Raw genomic sequence first — 23,005 nt, forward strand, 5'->3', positions numbered from 1 at the left:
TATTTGATTTAGAGTCGGACAATCTTGAGTTCAAATCCCAGTTCTGCCTACCTTTGGACAATTCATAACCTCTCTGGGCCTTCTGTTGCATATCTGTTAAATAGATGGGTGGGACTAGAGTTTTAGGGTTCTCCTAATTCTAAATTTATTCTATGATCTTCAATCTGCTTATGTTGTGAAGAGTTTTGTTTGTAATGCTTATCAACATATTTAATAACAAACTAAAATGTTACATTTACTTTAAGTCAACAACCAAAAATTGCCTAGTTCAGAAAGCTTAAAATTATATTAAACTTTTCAAAGTTTGATGTATTGTATATACTGTAATATATGTGTAAACACTCCATATTCCTCTAGTGTTCACCATAAAACTGTGATGAAAGCAGGTAAAACTCAGAAAAATTAAGTTACTTAGCCAAATTCACTTGCTGTTTACCCTAAACAACACATTGGCTTATATACAATTTAGCTCTAGAATCACATAATTTTTAAAGGTGAAACTCAGTAGAGCTTTATAGAAGTGGAAATTGAGAGGCCTAAAAACATTAAATAACTTAACTACAGATCACAGAGTTGGTTAGTAAGAGAGTCAAAATTGGAACATAATGTCTATAACGTATATCTTACAAGGACGTGTTATAACATCATTTAAAACATTATATCTTTAGAATCAATTATATTTTTGTTACTAAACTGAGATGATCCTTGGAGATAATTTAGTTTTCTAGACAGAATTCTGAAGACTTCATCATATAAGCCACAGTTTGAAAACACTAGACTTGGAATCAGTGATCTCATCTCTGCTATGATATGCCATGTAGTTTCAAGCAAGAAACATTCCTCCCCTAAACTACAGTTCCTCACCTGTAAAAAGAGTACATTAATACTTATGTTACCTAACATACAGAATAATTTTAAGGAATAAATTGGAATGCTTGCGAAGTGTTTTATAGAACCATAAGACTCCATATAAATGGAAACGCTTCTATAGTTAGTATATTCTCAGTTAAAAGAAATATTATTTCATTTTAAAATAGTTACAATAAATTGGAGTATATATTATCTTAAAGTGAAAGTACTAAGTTTTTAATTCTAGATTTAAATATAAAATAAAATCAACAGTTCCATATACAAGGTAGAAGTGGGAGAATTGTATCTGAAACTGCTAATCACCATTACATATAGCTTTCTGTTTAATTATATGATAAACCTAATCAATTAACTTCCAAGGCTATTCTCCCCTTTTGTAGTTCCTACCTTTTCTTCTGGTCTCTTAATTACCTAGAACCCTACAGTCAACTAAAAAACTGCAACTTCAACCAAGTTGTAGAACATGAAATAAATTCAAACAAATATTCTGTATATTTCTCTGTATTACCTAAACTTCTATATATTACCAAAAACCAGCAGAAAAAGATAGAAAAATTCCATTTAAGATAACTACAGATTATATAAAATACTTGGGAATCTACCAGCCAAGCCATAAATATGAATACAATTACAAAACATTAGCTACACAAATTAAGACAGATATAAATAGCAGCAGATATTACTTGCTGATACATAGACCAAGCCAATATAATGTAAAATGGCAACAGTGCCTAAATAAATTTATTATTCAGGATCATATCAATCAAGCTCCTAATGAATTACTTGAGAGCTGGGGAAAATTTTTTTTAAATTGACAAAAACTCAAGAATATCATGGAAATTAATGTAAAAACGTTGGATTCCAATCTCAAATCATACTACAAAATTATATTATCAAAATAATATGGTATTAGGTAAGAGCACACAATAGGACAAATTAGTTGCACAACATATAGAAGCAAATAAGTATAATACCCTACTGCTTAATATACACAAAGATTACAGCTACCAGGAGAACAACATACTATCCAACAAAAATATTAAGAAAAACTAGGAAGCAATCAAGAAAAAAAAAATATAGACCAGTTTCTCACACCATTTACCAAGGAATGTCCAAAAAGTCACATAATGTAGATATAAAGGAAGATATTATAAACAAATTAAAGGTACAAAAAGAAAATATTTTTAAGAGATACAGGATAGATGAAGATCAATGAACCAATAGGAAACAGAGAGAAACACAGAAAGTAAAATTAAAAATTTTATTTCATAAAATGAAAAAAAAATAAATTTCATAAAATTATTTCTAAAAATTAAAAAGGGCTTGTACAAACAAAACTAATGCAACTAAAATTAGAAAGTAAATAGGAAGTGGATAAAGGGAAATCTTTGCAGAAATTTCTTTGATAAATGTCTCATGTCTAAAATATGCAGAGAACTAGATTAAATTTATCAAAATAAGAGCTATTCTCCACTTGATAAAAGGTCAAAGCATATGAACAAGCAGTTTTTAGAGGAAAAAATTCCAAGCTATCAATAGTAATATTTTAAAAGATATTATAAATCATCAATAATTAGAAAAATCCAAATTTTAAAAATTATGAAGTACATCACCCAGCAGAACGACAAAGTTGGCATAAAAGGGAAAATGTTGAAGGATGCTGTGAAAAAACAGGTTCACTATTCACTATTGATGTAACTTGTGAAATGCTTCAGACATTCTGGAAACAATTTGGAACTATGCACAGAAAGCCATTAAATTGTGTACATATTTTACCCAGTGATACTGCTATTAGGAAAATACCCCCATAGAGATCAAGAAAAAAAGAGGCACAAAAATGTACAAAATGTACAAAAATATTTTTTCAACTCTTTTATTGGTGGCAAAGAATCAGAAACCAAAGATGCCCATCGAGTGGATAAGAGCTACACAAGTTATTCTATATGAATGTAATTTAATAGAATATATCCTATATAAATATAATTGTTCAGTAAGAAATAATTAAGATGTTTTCAGACAAATCTGCAAAGATCTGTAAGAACTGATACATAGTAAAGTGACAACTAAGAGAACAAGGAAAGGAAACAAAGAATTTGAGATATTTTAAGGGTAATCAATGTAGACAAATAATAATAATATTATAGTGACAATCAACTCTAAAAGACTTAGAAACTCTGATCAATACAATAACCAACCACAATTACAGAGGTCTTATGATGAAACATTCTATCCATTTATAAAGTAATAATGGCTTCAAGAGTACACGGTGAGGCATGGGTTGTTTTTTTAAACATGACTAATGAAGAGTAATGAGTTTTTTCTTGCTTTCTCAATGAAAGGGACAGATGGGAAAAGCAGAATTCAGAACTGAAAATAAAATATAGAATTTTTAAAATACAATAAAAAGCAAAAGTTATCTGGGACTGGGATTGAGGGGAAAGCACAGGAGAATGGGAGAGAACCAATCCCAAAACTTTAAGTCAAATCCTGGCTCTGTGACCTACTGTCTTGAATGTCCTTGGGCAAGATGGCCTTTCACTGTGTCTAATTTCCCTCACCACTTTGCACAAATATAATCTATTTATCAAATTGTTTACATTTTAGGGAGGACGAAAAGAAATTGGAGGGAGGGGATTTGGAACTTTAAAAAATTATTAAAAGTAAATGTTAAAGAGGCAGCTAGTTGGTAGAGTGGATAGAGCACCAGCCCTGAAGTCGGGAGGACTTGAGTTCAAATCTGGTCTCAAGACACTTAATACTTTCTGGCTGTATGCCTTGGGCAAGTCACTTAATGTCAGTTTTAAAAAAAAAAAAGAAAGAAAGAAATGTTAAGACTTTTCTTTATATATAATTGGAAAAAAATAAAACAATATTAAATTTCCTCAACTGTAAAATGAGATTAGACAAAATGAATCCTAAGTGTTTCCTCCTTCAAAATCAGTGACTCAGTAAGTATTAGCACCATTATGAAACTATGAGGGCTGAATTGAAATAAAATAACAATTTGTCTTGAGAAATATTTCATGACTTGGTTAAGAGAAGACAGATAAGAGAGTATGATACCCAGAGTTGAGGATTACCAAGACATGACTCACCAGCTAAAAGACAAGGAATCAAGTATCATGAGTAATACTTTGTTGAACAGGTCAGCTACAAGGACAAAAGTATGAAGGAAAGTAAACATGTCCATAACCAAGGTAAATGACTGGGAGAATAAACTGAAATTGGATAACCAGAGACCCAAGTAAAACTCAAGAACATATTTAAGAGGAATGAGACAAAAACATAACTAGAAAGGCAAAAGAATATAAACAAAAATTTCACAGCTTGAGATTTTAAGTGTAGAACAGTTCAGAAAGATGAAATCTGGAAGAAATGATATCACCTGTGGATAGCAAAGGAAGAGTAGAGAGGGTGGTCATGGTAGGTGAGAAGGTGAATGAACAAGAAGGCCAAGATAACTGAAGGATCATCAGTGTGAATGAACAAATCATCAACAATGAGAACAGGGTTCAATGTAGACAGAAAAAAAAAAAAAATGGCTCACACTTTTAAATAACACTTCAATAAATGCATTAGAAGTAGCTGTTTCAGAACACTGCCCTGGCTGACTGTCAGAGAGTTCAAAAATATGATTTAAAAAATTGCATTTTTAAATTTTTGTCATATGATAAGCCTACAAGCTTAAAGAGGAAAATACTCCGATACACTGGAGAAGCAGCCAGATAAAAGAAGTTGTATTCCAGTAGATGGCAGATTTTATAAAGTTCTGACACTAATTTGATAAATGATCTTGAATATTCACTAAATAAGGAGATAATAATACAATAACATCAAATATCAATTTCTCAATCTATAATTTTATTGCAATCCTCATTATTTCTAGAAGCAAAAGGATGACTTTTTATGCTAAATAACAGAGAATAGAGTAAATATTCAGTCTCAATAGCTCTCTCTCTGGATGCTGATAGAACTTTTCACACAAGACTATTAAAATTGTCTTGAAAAACCTCACTGTTGAAAAGAGCCACATCCATATCACAGTTGATCATCACACTCTTATTGGTACTCTGTACAATGTTCTCTTGCTTCTGATCACTTCACTTAGCATCAGTTCATGCAAGTTTTTCCAGGTTTTTCTGGAATCAACCTATTCATTATCTCTTATAGAACAATAATATTCCATTAAATTCTTATATCATAACTTATTTAGCTACTCCCCAACTGAGGGTCATCCACTCAATTTCCAGTTCCTTGTCACTACAAAAAGGGCTATCCAAAAAAAAAAAAAAAGTGCTACAAATAAGTTCTGCACATATGGATCCTCTTTCCTCTTTTATGATCTCTCTCGGATATAAACCCAATAGAGACATTGCTGGGTCAAAGAGTATGCACAGTTCTAGAGTCCTTTGGTCATAGTTCCAAATTGCTCTCCAGAATGGTTGGATCACTTTCACAATTCAACCAACAATGCTTTAGTGTCCCAGTTTTTCCACATCCTCTCTAACATTCATCATTATCTTTTCCTGTCCTCTGAGCCCATCTGAGACATATGAAGTAGTATCTCAAAATTGTTTTAATTTGCATTTCTCTAATCAATAGTGATGTAGAGCATTTTTTTCTTATGAGTAGAAATGGCTTTAAATTTCTTCATCTGAAAATTGTTCATTTCCTTTGATCATTTATTAGTTGGGAAATGGCTTGTATTCTTAAAAATTTAAGTCAATTCTCTATATATTTTAGAAATGAGGATTTTATCAGAAATACTTGCTGTGAAAATATTTTCCCAGGTTTCTGCTTCTCTTCTAATCTTGGCTGAACAGGTTTTGTACAAAAACTTTTTAATTTAGTGTAATCAAAATTATCCATTTTGCATTTCAAAATGTTCTTTAGTTCTTCTTTGTCTATAAATTCCTCCCTTCTCCACAGATTTGAGAGGTAGACTATCCCTGATTCTCCTAAGTTGCTTATGGTATCGTCCTTTATGTCTAAATCACAAACTCATTTTGACCTTATAGGGTATATAGAATGTTAGATGTTGGTCAACGCCTAGTTTCTGTCATACTATTTTCTAGTTTTCCCAGAAATTTTTGTCAAAGAGTGAGTTTTTATCCCAGATACTAAAGTTATTGGATGAGAAATTAACATTTTTAAAAGTAACTTGTGTTTTGTACCACACATCTTTGGTAGCAAGAGAATTTGCTTGTATTCGATTCTGCTCCTTTTTGTTCTGGATGAACCACAGGTATATTTAATGGATCTGACATTAATCCCTCTGTAAAGGAGAGACAGATATAGTTAAGATTAAATCATAACCAACTGTTCCCTCCCCTCATTGGTTATGCCGTAATCTTAACTGTAAAATGGAGATAATAATTGCACCTACTTCACAGGTCAAAATGAGATCAAATGAGGATCAAATTCAATATGTGTAAATAGAAATAAAACATATTCCATTATAAATCCTTATTCCCTTCTCTCTATAGGTATTCAAAGAATTAAAGACATTAATACCTTATTTATTGCCACCAAAAGCAGAGGATAAAAATAGTATTGCAGTTCATTCACTGTAGATAGTCTTTGTGAATTCTTACAATAGAAGTGTTAATGACTATTCTCCTTAAAAACTTTTTATTTTCAACACCTACCCTAAAATCTGACCCAGATAATTTTATATAGATAAATAGATAATGATATATCCTCATCCTTCTTTATCTTCTCCCTCTTTCCTCCTTTCTTTTACTTTTGCAAATAATTAACAAGGAATAATTCTAGTGATAATTTATTAAAGTTTAAATTTTTATAAACGTTTTGCATGAGAAATTTAAGACAGGTTAACTTTTAAAGCTCTAAATTTAACACCCAGACTTTCAAAAAGGTCCAAGCTTAAGTTTTGAAATAGTTTTCCAGACACTACTCAACACTTCTCACTTTCTCTTCTCTCACACAAAAAGAGCTAAATTAACTAAATCTTTTGAAAGATACATCTAAAAATTGTTTCTCAAAACTTGGAAGCTTAATAAATGTAGACCCAGTAAAGTATAACAAACACAAATACAAGTCTATGACAGAAATGTTTGGATTGGGGGTTTTTTTTCCCATATAAAAACATCAGTCATATTCTGGACATTAAGAAAATAGTAGAATTCCTATATAGTACATTTGCCTGAGGCAATATCATTTTTAAGGATCTACAATGTGTGTTTAATTATTTACCCACTCAATTTATTTTATAAAAATAATTTAAATAGAATTTGAAGTCCATATAACAAAAATTTTATTTTAAAATCCTATTAATTCCTTATTTTTAAAAAACATTTGGACTAAATTAAATATACCAAAACAATATGTATTGAATATAAAAAAGCCCAGAATGTATACATAGATGAATTTCAATATAAAGAATATAATTCTATGCCAAAGTAAAAAAGCATCCAGGAAATCTTTATCTGTCAGTTATATAATAAAGCAGTGAAAAGTATTTGAAAAATGTCTAAACCTTGCTTAGTCATCGCCTACCCAAGAATGATCAAAGTAAGTAGGTAGAGTCCTGGGGGGAGAAAAACAGCCCTCAAACCTAAATGAATGAAATCAAATATCTATACCAAATTGGTCACCTGTTAATAGCTGGATTTTTTTTTTTTTAACTTGGAAAGTATTACTACAGAATTGGAAGGAGTTTCAGAAACCAACTAGTATAATCCTCATCTAAGGAATGAATACTACTCAAACAAGCTGATCAGTATGGTTATTCAGTTTCTGTCTCAAGATTTACAAGAAAGTATAAGTCACTAACCTATGAGTCTTTAAATCTTCGAGGCAGATGATTCAATTTTTTGGATAGCTCTAATTGTTAGGAAATTTCCTTACTAGAAAATTTTATCTTACAATTCCATCCTTTGGTCCTAATTAGGTGCTTCAGAGTAAAGCAGAGTAAGTTAAATTTCTCCTGCAATGACTGCAATGCTTTCAAATATATTAAAGCAGATAGTGCTTCCCCCCCCCCCCCAATCTCAAGTTACTATTCCCAAGCTAAAAGACACAATTCCTTCAATTAACTACCTGCTTACTCCTGATCAGACTGGTATTGTGACATGATCAGAACTGTGTAGGAAGATCAATTTGACAGATGAGAAGAAGAAAAGACTGACATGGGAAGAGACTCAAGGTAGGGTGACCAACCAGAAGATTATTTAGTCTAGAGATAAGGTGACAAAGACCTGCAATAGTGTGATAGTAATATCAAAGAAGAAAAGGGGATCTATATGAGAGGTTGAACGGTAGAATCAGTATGACTTTTCAAACTTGCCAGTACTTGGTTCCTCATCTTTTAAAAGGATGAAATGATTACTGAATTATTACTGAGAATTACTGAGTCAAGAAATTAACTACTCCACAGTTACAGCAAAGTTGTGGAATAATCAACTATAATAAACTTATTAGCTCTTCTCAGCAATATAGTGATTCAAGATAATTCCAAAAGACTTGGAATGGAAAATGTTATCCAGATCCAGAGAAGGAACTATGGAGACTGAATGTGGATCAAAGCATACTATTTTCATCTTTTGTTTTGTTTTGCTTTTTTCTTTGTGATTATTCTCTTTTGTTTTGACTTTTCTTTCCCAATATGACTAAGATGTAAATGTTAATGACTATACATATATAACCTATATCAGATTGCTTGATGTCTTAAGGGGGAGTGAGAGGAGATTAGGAAGGGAAGGAGAAAAGGAAATTTGAAATTCAAAATCTTTTTCTTTTAATTTATTCATCAAGTACTTATTAAGCACCTATCAGATACAAGGTATTGTGCTCAACATTTGAGAGTAAAATAATGAAGAAATTGTACCTAATATGTTTTTTTTAAACAGTTCATACACTTGACAAGTAGCAAGTCCCCTCTTGTTTTCTACCCAAACTAAGTACTGACAGTTTCTTCAAACAAGTTTCAGAGGATTTAGATAATACTCTTCCTACATTCTAGGACCATCTTTCCCTTAAGCGCCATTTGTCAATACTGAAACTCAAAATCTTATAGAAATCCATGATGAAGAAAAATAAAATACTATTAAAAGAAGAAAAAGAAAAACAATTTAATGAAATTTTTTTTAAATTATTTACTCTGCTTTTGGCAGGGAAAGAAATCCATCAGATGTCTAAATACTATTATATATTACCTTACTACTATATCATACCACTGTGTCAGTTTTCCTTGCTCTGGGTGATCAATATAATTTACCAATAACACCATTATTTCTTTTTCTTCTTTTTTGTTCTTCCACTAAATATCCTCTTCTATGATTCTAAAATGCTATTCAGTTCCATCTATTATCTCTTTTCCTTCTGAAATAAGAATCTAGTCATAGATTCATAACACATGTACAGCTCAGTGGTTGCTTGTAAGATCAAATTCTCATCCCTGTATCAAAATTGCTGTTACTTTTTTTACTTGCTATACTTTGTGCACCAAAAATCATGGATTTTATTGTCAATTCGATGCCTGGGTTTTGTCATATTCATTTAAGCCTGTCTACACTGCTGGTGTTCATTGACACTGTAGCTAATCTATAGTAATATCTAGTCTAGCAGATAGATTATAGGATATAGGATAGGCAGTTTATTGCTTCTTTTAGTTTCAGTTATAATTGCAAGATAATATATATATATATATATGTATGTATATATAAACATATATACATACATATATATATATATATATATATTAGGTCTTTTTAAGTTCATTATAACCCTTGCTAAGATTCTATTTAGTACAGCAGAGGAAGCACTACAGCTAAGCTTTCCCAACATCCACTCAAAGAACTTTAAAATAATGTCTCAACAATTTGGTACTATGCTGAAAGGAATAAAACTGTGCATATCTTTTGATTCAGCAGTCTCACTACTGAAGTCTGTATCCCAAAGAGATAATAAAAAAAAAAAAAAAGGAAAGAACTCATATGTGGAAAAATGTTTGTAGCAGCTCTTTTTGCAGTGGCTAGAACTGGAAATTGAGTAGATGTCCATCAGTTGGGAAATGATTGATTAAGCTATTGTATGTAAAGATAATGGAACTATGGCCAAAAATAATCATATCCAACAAATAACTATCCAAAATCTATCCAAAATATTGAATGGAAAAAAGGACATTCAATGAACTTGCAGATTTTCAGGACTTTCTTTCAACCAAACCTGAACTCAATAGAAAATTTAGTATATAAGAGCCAGTATATCAAAGATCAATTTCAAGAAATTTAACATGGACAAATTGTTTATCTTTTTTTTTTTTTTTTAACATGGAAACATATACTATATGTTTAAGATTGACATCAGCAATTCAGTGACTTAAAAGATAAGATTGGGACAGAATTGAATAGACTCTACAAAAAGCAAAATCACCTACAAAAAGATAAAAATATTAATTATTTTATAAAAATGAGGTGCACAGGAAGAACAAACATAGAGGCATCAGAAAGGGGAGGAGAGCTCATAGTTCTCAAAACCAACTCATGTTGGGAATGAGTTAACTAGGCAACACAACATATATAACATTGGTATATATAGCATCCTCCAAAATCTATAAAGAAATAAGCTGGGAGGGATGGGTGAAAGGGGAAGCAAAGGGTGAGGGAAGAAGAAAAGGGAGGGATTCATTGGCTGAGGGGGGGGGGAGGAATTAAATAATAGCAAGGCATGTTAAGGAGCAGAATTAAGGCAGAAGAGTTAACAAGGATAGGAAAAAAAGAGAAATCAAACAAAGATTCAATTAAGAGAGAAATCAACATTATACATCAGCCATACTAATGTTGGTTTGGATGCATGTTTGCATGTGGGTGGATGTATGTGTATATGTGTGTGTGTCTGAGAAGATATAGATATGTATGCATGCTGCTCTATGTATATGTGTATACAGATGTGTGTTTGTATGAGGAGGTTTGTGGGAGAGTATATATGTAAATGTTTGTGTGTATATGGGTGAAGGGTATAGGAGTATGGGGGTGTATACATGCATCAATGTATGTGTGTATAAATATATAAATAAATATACATATAAATATAAATATAAATATATATATATATATATATACACACACACACACACATACATAGATGCATGTATACACCCCCATGTATATAACCTATATCTGTGCTTAACTATAGCCTTCTTGGGAGAGGTGGGAGGAATGAAAGGGGGAAAAAATAAAAATTTAAAAAGTATGCAGCAGAGAACAAAAAAAATAGCCTACAAGGAAGCAAAGAAAAAATGGACATTCATAAATATAATTTCTTCTACTATTATATATCCTTTCTTGAACTAATCATTCATTGTTATATATTTTGAATTCTCCCTGATGTTCTGCTGGGTACTTGACAATGTTCTGTTTTGTTTTTCTTTTTTCTAATTATTTTTAATAAAATAATTTTTTTTAAAAAGATATTAGCAGGCTGATTTCAGAAAAACCTAGAAAAATCTACATGAACTGATGCAGTGAGCAGAACCAGAACCTTGTACACAGAAACAACAAAATTATGTGATGATGAACTATGATAGATTTGGTCCTTTCTCAGCAACATGATAACTCAAGTAAATTTCAATAGGCTTCGGAAGTGCCAATCACACCCAGAAAGAGAATTATGGAGAATGAATTTGGATAACAGAGTAATATTTTCACCTTTTTTTTTTTTTCTTTCTTGTGTGTTTTTTTTTCTTTTGGTCGGATTTTTCTTGCACAATATGACAAATATGGAAATATGTTTTAAAGGATAGCACATATTCAACTGATATAGTTTGATATAAACTGCTATCTTGGAAAAGGGAAAGGTGAAGAAGGCAAAGAGAAAAATTTAGTAGACAAAGTTTTACAAAAATGAATGTTGAAAACTATCTTTACATATATTCAGAAAAATAAAATAATATTTAGGATTGTCCCCTCCCCCCAAAAAAATGCCTCAAATTGAATTCTAGAGCAGCACAGCCAACAAAAGGTCAAAGTGAGACATTTTTCCAGTCCAAGACAACTTAGAAAATTAAAAGAAGAGTTCTGTAATACTGGTGTGGAAAACTGCTCAGAGTTGGGGATTGTCTATAGTGCAAGTGGCAACAATATAGGCTATGGATCTTGAAGGTAGTGGTGACAGTATTAATAACAGCTTCTGGAGCTCTCAGCCCAGAGGAGATAAGAGTATTGGACAACTAATCAGAAAAAGATTACAAAGGTCCCTATCCAACATTGGGGAAAGTACAGTGCAATATTTGGCAACTTCACTGTCCATACCCACACCCATATCACAGTTCCAGGGCTAAGAAATGTGCTATTGCTTGCAATCACAAAGCTGGGACCCCAAGGAACAGAACTAGTCATGATAAGGGAGCAGAAGTCCTTTTTTGTGTAAAGATTAGAAAACACACAAGGGATCACACCATCTTAAAAGCATCAAAAAAGTTAAAATTCACAAAACTAGCTCTAATAACAATAGTACTAAAAAGTCTGGCATTTGAAAATTGTGAAAGATTTGACTACTCTGATTAATACAATGATCCAAGACAATTCCAAAGAACTCATGTTCAAAGAATACTATCTATATCATGTTTAAAGGACACTACTGAAAAATGATGAACTCGAGTTCAAACTGAAGAAAAATTTTTTCACTTTTTTTTTGCTTTTTTGGTAATAAAAATATGTTTTGCATGATTTCATATGTATAATTCATATTATTTTGCTTCTCTTCTCAGTGGGTAGGGAAGTGGCTAGAGAAATCTGGAACTAAAATTTTAAGAAAAGAATGATAAAAAATAAATAGCAAATTTTTAAAAGAAAATCAAATAAGAATGGTAGAGGGAAAATTGGGAGAATTAACAAATTAGTAAAAGAGATACACACACACACACAAAAATACTGGGGAAAAAGCTTTCCTGATGAAAAGAAGAAAAGTGAATAGAAAATTTGACATTTGATCACAAAATTTGAGAAATATGAAAAGGTAAACATGAAAGAGAAATCATAAGGAACTAAATAAGGTTCAACAGTTTACATTCCCCTAAAGGAAAATGATACATATAACTTTTAAGGACTTTATCATTATTAAGACATTTAGAAGGAATCAGCATAGACAGAGAGCATGATTAACTAGGTCGGAATGCTATAAAAAAATTTTTTAAATAAAAGGGTAAAACAAAAGAATGATGCACAGGGCAAAGGGAGAAGGGAAAGAGAATGGGGGAAATTTATTTGACATAAAAGAGACTCTCAAGAAAGAACTTTTATAATGGAGAAGAAAATGAAGGCAATAGTGATAATGTTTGAATCTCATTCAAATCTGAATCAGTTAAAAGAGAGAAATATAAATACACACACACACACACACACACACACACACACACACACACACACACACACAGTTGGGGACAGAGATCTATTTTACCCAACAGGGAAGTAGGAGAGTAAAGGGTAAGAGGAGGAAAAAAAAAAAAAAAAAAAAAAAGGCGGGAGCTGATTAAAAGGAGAGCAAATTAAAGGAAGCAGTGGTCAAAAGCAAACATACTTTTGAGAACAGATGGTATTAAGAAAAAGAGCGAGAATAAGTAGAAGATAAGAGGATGAAGGGAAATATACAGTTGGTTATCATAAGTATGTATGTGAATTGGATGTTTATTGGACTCACCCATAAAACAGAGAATAGCAGAATAGATTAGAAACCAGAATCTAACAATATATTATTTACAAGAAACACAATTGAAACAGAAATGTATACAGAATTAAAATGAGGGACTGAAACAGAATCTAGTATTCATCAGATAAAGTAAAAACGAGGAGCTAAAATCATAATTTCAGACAAAATAAAGCTAATCAAAGAAATTACATCTTTTTAAAAAGAAAGCACAGACAATGAACCAATTTTAGCACTAAACCTATATGCACCAAATTCCTTAAAAGGAAAAATTAAATGAGTTTACAGAAAAAGACAACAAACTTTTTACTAGTGAGGAACTTCAACTTTCCCCTATGAGAACTAGATAAATCTAATCACAAAATAAATAAGTTAAGAAAATGAACAGAATTTGAGGCAAGTTAGATATAATAAATCTTTAGAGAAAACAGAATAGAATAGAAAGGAAATGCTTTTTTTTTAACACTTTTACAAAAACTGACCACTTATTAGGGCATAAAAACCTCTCATATAAATGCAGAATAGTAGAAATATCAAATGTCTTTTTAAAATCATAATACAACAAAAATTATAATCCATAAAGCCCTGGAAGCATAGATTAAGCGCTACTAAAAATAAAATAATCTAATCTTGTAGAATGAGTGGGCCAATGAAAAAATCATGGAAACCATAATTTCATTTAAGAAACTGGTAACAATGAGACAACATAGCAAAAATTTTGGGATAAAGTCAAAGAAGTATTTAGAAGAAAATTTTATTTCTAAATACTTTTATCAATGAAAAAGAGAAAGAATACATGATAATGAATTGGGCATGCAACTAAAAAAAATTTAGGAAAAGAACATATTTAAAATCCCCAATTAAACACCAAAATAAAAATCCTAAAAATGAAAAAAGAGATCAATAAAGTGAAAGGGGAGAGGGAGAGGGAAAGAGAAAGAATAAAATATATGCTGGTTTTATGGAAAAACCACAAAAATAGATAAATGTATTTTTGAAAAGAAAACCAAATTACTAGTCTCTAAAAAATATTTAAAGAACAATTAATTCCAATACTATAAAAACTATCTGAAAAATAGAAAAAGGAGTCCTATGACATAAATATGGTTTTAATAAGTAAATTAGGAAACATGGAAAGAAAATTATAGACCACTTTTCTCTAAAAAAAATTGATACAAAAATTTAAATAAAATATAAGAACATTAAAGCTATATATTACAAAGATCATACATTATGATCAGGTAGGATTTATATCAGGAATGAAAAAATACAATATCCACTCCTATTAAAAAACATTAGAAAGCGCAGTAATAAAAGAAATGTTTCTTAAAATAAGTAGCATCCAATAGGGGTATAGAAACCTATCTTACCCTGTAGGAAAATAGGAGAGAAATGGGATATGATAGGAAGGGAGAGAGTGAAAAAAGAAAGGGCATATTAGGGGAGGGAGTAGTTGGTAGCAAAACACTTTTGAGAAGTGACAGGATGAAAGGGGAGAGAGAGAATAAATGGGGAGGAAATACAATGAACAATAGCAACTGTAAAAAAAAAAAAAAAAAAATTGAATCAAATTCCTCTGGTGGAATATAGTATTATTCTCTGGGAAGTGATGAGCAGAATGTTCTCAGGGGAAAAAAAAAAATGGAAAAGTCCTCCATGAATAAAGTGAAGATGATAATTAAAACCATGGAATATGATGAGGTTAAATGACTACAGCAATAGAGAGAGAGAAGAAAATAGATCCAGAAACAGAGCCTCAGGGTTCTGGACAACCTAATGAAGATCCAGCAAAGGATACTGAGAAAGAATGCTGAGACAGGTAGGAAATAAAATATCAGAGATTATACAGAAGAGTGTGATTGATAAGGTTCAGAAAAAACTGGAGAAAGGTTAAGGACTCATACTAAGAAAAGGACATTAGATTTGGTAATTTAAAAAAAAAAGTTTCAGTTGAATAAGACTAAAAGCCTATTCTTGAAGAAATCGGAAAATCATGCCTGACCAAAAATACATTAAAGAGGTGTTCCTTTGGAAGGATTAAAGGGGACTAATGGGAAGCGTCTAGAAAAATAACATTTAACTAAAATAGTTTAAAATTTTAAAATGCAATACTTTTAACATATTTAACATGTATTGGTCAACCTGCCATCTGGGGGAGGAAGTGGGGAGGAGGGGAAAAATTGGAACAAAAGGTTTTGCAATTGTCAGTGCTGAAAAATTACACGTGCATATATTTTGTAAATAAAAAGCTATAATAAAAAAAATAAAATTCTAAAATGCATATACTTCTTTAAAGTGTATAATTTACTTTGGGGAAAAACTCATCTTTGCTAGTAAAATTAGTTTCTCTTTTATTATTGATAATTTTTTTTAATCAGTGAAAAAAATGTCTTCTATCCTCCCCTCCATCAAATAAATAACTGGTTAATAGACAATTAAATGACTGTTAAATTTTCTTCTATAGTTACAAAACTGATCTAAAAATCAAAATCAGTTCTTAAATGTATTTTATGAATCCCCTAAAAGTGAAATCCACATGAACATGTTGTGAATAATTATACATCGAGGGTATAGTAAATAAGACTAATATTTCTGTACCTCTTCACATCTATTTAAAAAAAAAAAAAAAAAGGTTGCTATACAGATTTTTCTATTGTCAGGAAAACTTTATAGCAGTTCAAACTGCCCCAAAATTATAAAGGATTGAATGCCTTAGCAGACAGTGAGTAAACTATCAACTAAGTCTTTAAACATTGTCTAACAACTTGAAGCATTTCTCTAACTTTGCATTTCCATATCTGAATATTGATTTATAATATTTTAAAAACCATTTTCTTTTAATTTTAGGTTTTACTATTAACATATTGCCACCTAGTGGTTAAGTTCACATTTAACAAAAAAAAATTGTCTCTAAAGTTCAACTTTTTTTTCAATGAAAAAAAATTCTAAACATTACATTTCTGTATATTAATCTTTTCTGTTTCAAATTTCTCTAACCAACAGTGACAAGTTTAGGACTGGAAAAAACTAGCTATGTCAATATGTCAGAATTATCTTTAGGACATCATACTTTATTAGACTTTTAGGTTGAATATTTATACTTATGTTTGTTAAAATCTTAAAACGTTTTATTAACAGAAATATTTTCAACACTAGAACACCTTTTAAATCATTTTCTTCTGTCTACAAAGCGTTAAGAATCCACAAAATACTTTAGGAAACTTCTAGCAATCTAACTCCCTTGCATAAACTGCTCCACTTTTTCTTGTGCTCTTCACTTTTCTACACTAACTGAATTGTAAACTTTACTCAGATATTATAATACTGTCTTAAATCTGTATAATATTATTCATAGCATACATGCAATAAATATTTGTTAGCTAAATGAAAATTTAATTAATAAATTTAAATTATAGTGAGCAATAAGAAGAAAGACTAGACATTTTTGCTGATTCCCATTGACCTCTCAAATTTCTACAAAACAGAAATTATGCAGCAAAGATAAAGCAATTTCACCTATCTCCATGGTCTAGGATACCTAAAATGTAAAAGAAGGTAAAAATCACTCAATACTCCTCTCTCACCTCATCTGCTACCTGCATCAAAGAAGTACTAGCAGATCCAGGGACATGAAAACTAGCTCAAACCAGTTCTAACTACCCAAAAATTACTTGGGGCAGAGATCTAGGCTAGTGAATGGTAAGTTAACCATAGTGGAAGGAAGTTGAGACATTCTAAGATGCAGCCTCCAAGAAACTACCATCAGAAGGAATCAAGAGGTAAGTAATAAATGAAAATAAGGAAAAAGGAAAAAAAAAAAAAAAAGACTGAAATCACAAAGATTTTAGAAAAAATCTCAAAGCTTTAAAACATAAGCAGATAAAACAACAGGAAAAGTATTAAAAGAAGGAAAAATGAAACAACCAAAGGATCCTAGGTATTCCAAAAGAACATAACAGGACAAAAAAATCTCAACACCATAATGAAGGAAATAGTAGAAGAGAACTACCCAAAACTTCTGAATGTAGAAAATAAAATGATGAATGGAAGAATTCACTGATTGAATTCAGGAAAAAACCACCAGGGTGCAAATGTTAAGTTACATCGTAGTTAAATTTAATAATTCAATTCAGAAAAAAAAAAAAAGTTCTGCAAGCAAAAAAAAAAAAATATAAAGAAAAAGAAATTTGAATAATGCAAGACTATTTTGCACCCACTGGAAAATACAAGAGGGAATGGGAAGTGTTTTGAAGCTCAACAGAGTAGAATGTAGCCCAGTGACCTAAAATTTTCACCCAGTGAAAATTTAAACTTAATCATACATGAAAAAAGACATTTGTTTAACAATAAAAAAATACAAATATGAAATATTTTTAGAAAGAAAATCAGAACTGAAGAGATTATTTGATTCTCTAATACACCAAATGGGAGAAATAAAGGAGTAAATAAAAAGTTGCCAAGGAAAGTAACAAAGCAATAGTAGAGAAACCAATAAGATAATTCTTTTTAAATGTACAAGAGGAGTCAAAGGTGAAGGCAGAAATCTGGTGAAGAGAACAGTAAACAGGAGATAGAGGGTATTATGGACAGAATTTGGCCCATCCTTCTGATATTGAATTGATGGGGGAAGAAGAGGTTGTCTTGTTTTGTTTGTGGGACTATATTACAACATGAAATTCAGGGTATATGAATGGGAGGGAGAGGAGTAGGGAGACAGTAATATAAAATGTTGCAGGATAAAATCAAGATCTAGCAATGAGGTGAAGGTAACCTCTGTGGTCCCACAAAGAGAAAAGCATAGAGGAAGTACATGAGGAGGAAGGGGGAAGGATTGAAAGGAGAGGGAAAGGAAGGAGGCCTTACTTTGGTTGTGAAAAGGGATTCCACTGATGAATTCCACTTCTATAGGTGAAGAGAGATGATCTGTGAAGCAATACGGGGACCTTGCACTGGGTGTGGCCCTGAGCATTTGGTGTTTAAAAAGTCTACTCATTCTACATCCAGAGGAAGGGAAATGGAACCACTGAGGGCAAACTGGCACCTGAAGGAATAGGAGAGCATGGAGCAGGGAAGACAGATTTTGAGGTAAATGGGGAAAGGTTATCAGGAAAGGGTGTACATACATATATATATACACATATATACATATACATGTGTGTGTGTCTCAGTGGTGGACTGCATAATCAGGACCGTGAAGGGGGGAGGGGCCTACCATAGGGCAGTGTCTTTGCAATAATTGGCATTGTTGTGAGGTACAACAGAAAAGAGGGATCCACGGGGCAAGCTCTATAAAGCAGTGGGGATAAAAACCACCCTGAAAGGAGATAGCCTTAAAATTTTGATTGCAGAAGGCATAGAAAAAAGAGAGATTAGACAATTATAGAGTGACAAATCAAAGAATGAATGTTTAGAGTAGAAAAGAGAGGACAGATAATGAAGAAACAAGAGAAATCCTTTTAGGAAAGGGGCATAAAACTTGAAAATTAAAAAAAAAATAAAAAACTAATGAACATGACTAGTTGGAATGAAGGAAAGGAAGAATCTATTTGACTGAAGAGACAAAGAGGGGAAAGAATTATATAATAAGGTAAAAGCAGGGGAAAAAAATAAGCAAAACTCTAAAGGAAACGGGATAATAAATAGGAAGGGATTAAGTGTAAAGGGAAAGATAGCTAGTTTTAGGAACAAGGCCACCTTAAAAAAAAAAAAAAAAAAAAAGATGAAGGTAAAATAACCAAAGGAACATAGCAATGTGCTTACAACAGAAAAGGAAGGAGGATCATAACTTGGAAAAAATCAATAGTAGAGATAGATGTTTAAAATACAAGCCTAACTCAAAAATTTAAATGTGAATAGATTAGACAGTTCAATAAAATGAAAAAGAATGATAGACTGTATAAGAAAATAAAATTCTTGCACATGTTTACCCTATATTGGATTACTTGCTATCTAAGGAAAGAGGGGAGGGAAAAAAATTTGGAACACAAGGTGTTGCTATGGTGAATGTTGAAAACTTTCTTTGCATGTATTTTGAAAAATAAAAAGCTATTATAAAAAAGGAAAGAAAATTCTACAATGTTACTTACAAGAAATACATTTAAAAAGCAAAGACATACACAAAATAAAACAGTATGGAAAAAATTTACAATGCATCAAGTAAATCCAAAAAAGGAGTAGCTGCAACTAGGTTTTCTCTCAAAGCAGTAACAAACATTCCAAATATAAAATGAGATAAACAAGGAAACTATTATACTAAAAGAAAATAAACCAATATCAATAATAAATTTAAATATCCCAAATGTCTTAGCATGTAAGTTATAAGGAAATGATAGCTGAACTTCAACAAAACATAAACAGTAACACAATAATGACAAGAAACTTTAAAATCCCTCTCAGTTTTAGATAAGTTTTAACAAACAAAAGGGAAAATGTGAACTTTACAAATTACTGGAGAAACTAAAATTTTAAAATATGGCATCTTGTAAATGGGACAACAAAAGAATATATATATTTCTCTACATCATGTGAAACTTTCACAAAAATTTACCCTGTACTAGCATGCAGAGATGTTCTAAAAATGTAAGCAGAAACTGTTAATATAGCTATAAAAGACCATATAGCAATAAAATATAGATCATGCCAATACAATAAAGTGACACTACTATCAATAATAATTTACATTACTAATTCTGTGTTAAACAAATTATTAAAGGGGTACTTAATAGAATTTTATATAAAATAAGAACAAAATCCATCTGGCAAAACAAAAGATCTAGAATGTCTAAAGAAATGATTAAAAAAAAAAAAAAGAAAAAATGAAAGAACTGCTACAGTACTTTCAGATGTCAAACTGTATTATAATGCAATAGTCCTCAAAACCATCTGGTATTGATTAAAAAAACAAACAAATATAAGATACTAGACATGGGAAATTCAGAAACAAGAAAACTCAATAATTGTATTTGATAAAATAGAAAACATAAATTACCTAGGGAAAAAACTCCTTATGTGATAAAAACTGCTGGTAAAAATTGGAAAGTACTCTGAAAGAAATTAGATTTAGAAAAATGTATTCTAAATAAGTTCTAAGGCTAAGAGCCATTCCCCAGCAGATAAACTGACAAAAGATAAAAAGTTATCAAAAGAAGTACTGCAGTTTTCAAAACCTTAAGAAAAAATTCTCCAAATTATTAATAAGAAAAATGCAAATCAAAACAAATCTGAAGTATTTCCCTGCAAATTGAAAAGAAAAAAAAACACAAAAAATGGCAACAATGTTGGAGGGATTGTAGAAAAACATGTCCACTAAAACACTAATAATGGAACTGTGAAAATGGAACAACCATTTTGGAAAACAATTTTGAATTACACAAATGAAGTGACTAAAATGTCCGTATCTTTTAAAGTTAAAACTCCATTATGGGGCTCATAGCTCAAGGAAGATACTGATAAGAAGAAAATCCTCATATAGGCCAAAATATTTATATTAGTACACTGTGTGGTAGCAAAAAAAAAAAAAAAAAAAAAAGACATTGCCTCTCAATTAGGGAATGAACAAATAAATCATGGTAAGTGAAAGTAACAGAATGTTAGGTCAAGGCAGCAGAGAAAAGGGTTACAACTGCCAAACTTCCCCCAAAATTGCCCCTACAAAATAGCGACAGAAAAAGAAGAATTTGGAGTAGAAAAGTCAACAAAAAGTCAGTAGTCATTATTCTAACCCAAAAATTCTTAGAGAAGTTTAAGAACAGCAAATGAGGACTGGCTAGGAGACAACTCAAGAATGGCAGCAAAAGCTGTGACTGTCTAAAGAGACAAAAAACTACAGCACAGCAGAAGACTCAGGCATGCCCAACATAAAGAAACATCAAAGTGCATGAATATCTGGATAGAAAGAGATTACAGGGGAAGACTATGCTGGTGTTAGGCACAGGATCTGGCAGGTACAATTTGGCAGCTCCGTAGTCTTTTCGCCAGTTATGGGTCACAAGTCCAAGGCAGACAGGGACAGTCACACTCATAAGGGAGCAGGACCCTAACTAGTTTGAGCCCAGAGCACAGAAAAAGAGGTCATACTACCCTGGAAACACCAAAAACTTATATGCCACAAGATCATGTTACAGAAATGAACTGTAACTCCTGGAGTTGAGCAGAGAAAAATTATAACATAAAATCTAAATTCAAGAAATGGGCTCAAAAAAATTAGCAAACATCAATAAAAAAGTATATGAATACAATGGGTTTCTAAGGTTTCAGAAAAACTTAAGACAAAAACTCAGAATATGATGATTTGAAAAGCATCTATAAGCAAGGCCTCAAAAGAAAACTGCAGACTGGACATAAGCCTAACAAGAATTTCAAAAAGCCCTAAAGAGATTTTCAAAAAAAGAGCAAAAACAAGATTCTAAAAATCAAATAAGAGTTAGTAAAGGGAAAATGTGGAAAAGAAATAAATAATGCAAGAAAACTGTGAAAAGATAATTAATAGCTTGTTAAAAGAAGCACAAAAATTAATGAAGAAAATAATTCCCTAAAATTTAGATCTGGTCAAATGGAAACTAATGAGTACACAAAACATCAAAAAACCAATGAAACATAGTTAAAAGACTCAAAAAACAAAAGAAAATGTGAAAATTTAAGAACCTATGATAGTAGAAGGTGGTTTGACTGTGAGTTAGAGAACCAACTAGAGTTGGAGAACATTTTTCATCATGAAAATTGGAATTGGAATTGTCTTGGATTATTGTAGGGATCAAAATAGCCAAGTCTTTTTACAGTTGATACTGTTACTCTGCAGAGTGTATTTCTTACTTCACTTTGTATTAGTTCATATAAATCTTTCTAGGTTTTTCTAGGTCTTCCCCTTCATCATTTCTTATAATACAATACTATTGTACTACAACTTCCAATTGATGTAAAACTCATCAATTTCCAATTCCTTGCTACCATACAATTTGCTACCTCTTACTTGATTTTCAAAATATGTTTCACATAAGAGTCCTTTCCTTTTTTGATTTCTTTGGGATATAGACGTGGTAGTGGTTGCTTGAAATATTTTCTCCTTGATCAGGGAGTTCTAGAATTTGGCTATGATATTCATCGGAGTCTTTATCCAGAGATCTCTTTCAGGAGGTGATTGATGAATTCTTTCAGTCTCCATTAGCGGTCTTCCTGTCTCAAATCTATCCCCACTCAATCCATCTTCCTTTCAGTTGTCAAACTGATCTTCCCAAAGCACAGGTCTAACCACATCATCTCCCCATTCAAGGAACTGCAATGGTTCCCTACTGCCCCCAGGGTTAAATGCAAAATCCTCTGTTTTGGCTTTTAAAAGCTCTCTTAAACTGGCCCTTTCCCACCTTTCCAGGATTCTTATTCCTTATAACCTCCCCACTTCCAAAGTACTCAAGTGATGCAGTGCCACTTCTCACTGTCATCCATATCTTTTCACAGGTTGTTCTCCTTGCCA

The 23,005-nt window shown here is 31.5% G+C and overlaps 1 protein-coding gene across 8 annotated transcripts in view; it reads right to left on the minus strand.

Moving 5' to 3' along the window:
- The window catches only part of SRPK2 (SRSF protein kinase 2), a 253,606-nt gene that overhangs the window by 203,584 nt on the left and 27,017 nt on the right, over positions 1–23,005 (minus strand). For 2 of the 8 annotated variants that reach the window (XR_004229621.1, XM_031938721.1), the window contains exon 1: positions 18,400–18,680. The exons of 4 other annotated variants lie outside the window; for them this stretch is intronic. Coding sequence is in view for 3 of the 4 variants with exons in the window: in XM_031938721.1 (XP_031794581.1) it covers positions 18,400–18,661 (262 nt within the window). In the remaining variant the exon portion in view is untranslated. Of the gene's footprint in view, positions 1–18,399; positions 18,683–23,005 lie in introns of those variants that run through there. 2 more of the 8 variants (XM_031938723.1, XM_031938722.1) reach the window with 2 other exon arrangements.

This window comes from Sarcophilus harrisii, chromosome 5 (genome assembly GCF_902635505.1).
Source record: "Sarcophilus harrisii chromosome 5, mSarHar1.11, whole genome shotgun sequence".
Lineage (NCBI taxonomy): Eukaryota > Metazoa > Chordata > Mammalia > Dasyuromorphia > Dasyuridae > Sarcophilus > Sarcophilus harrisii.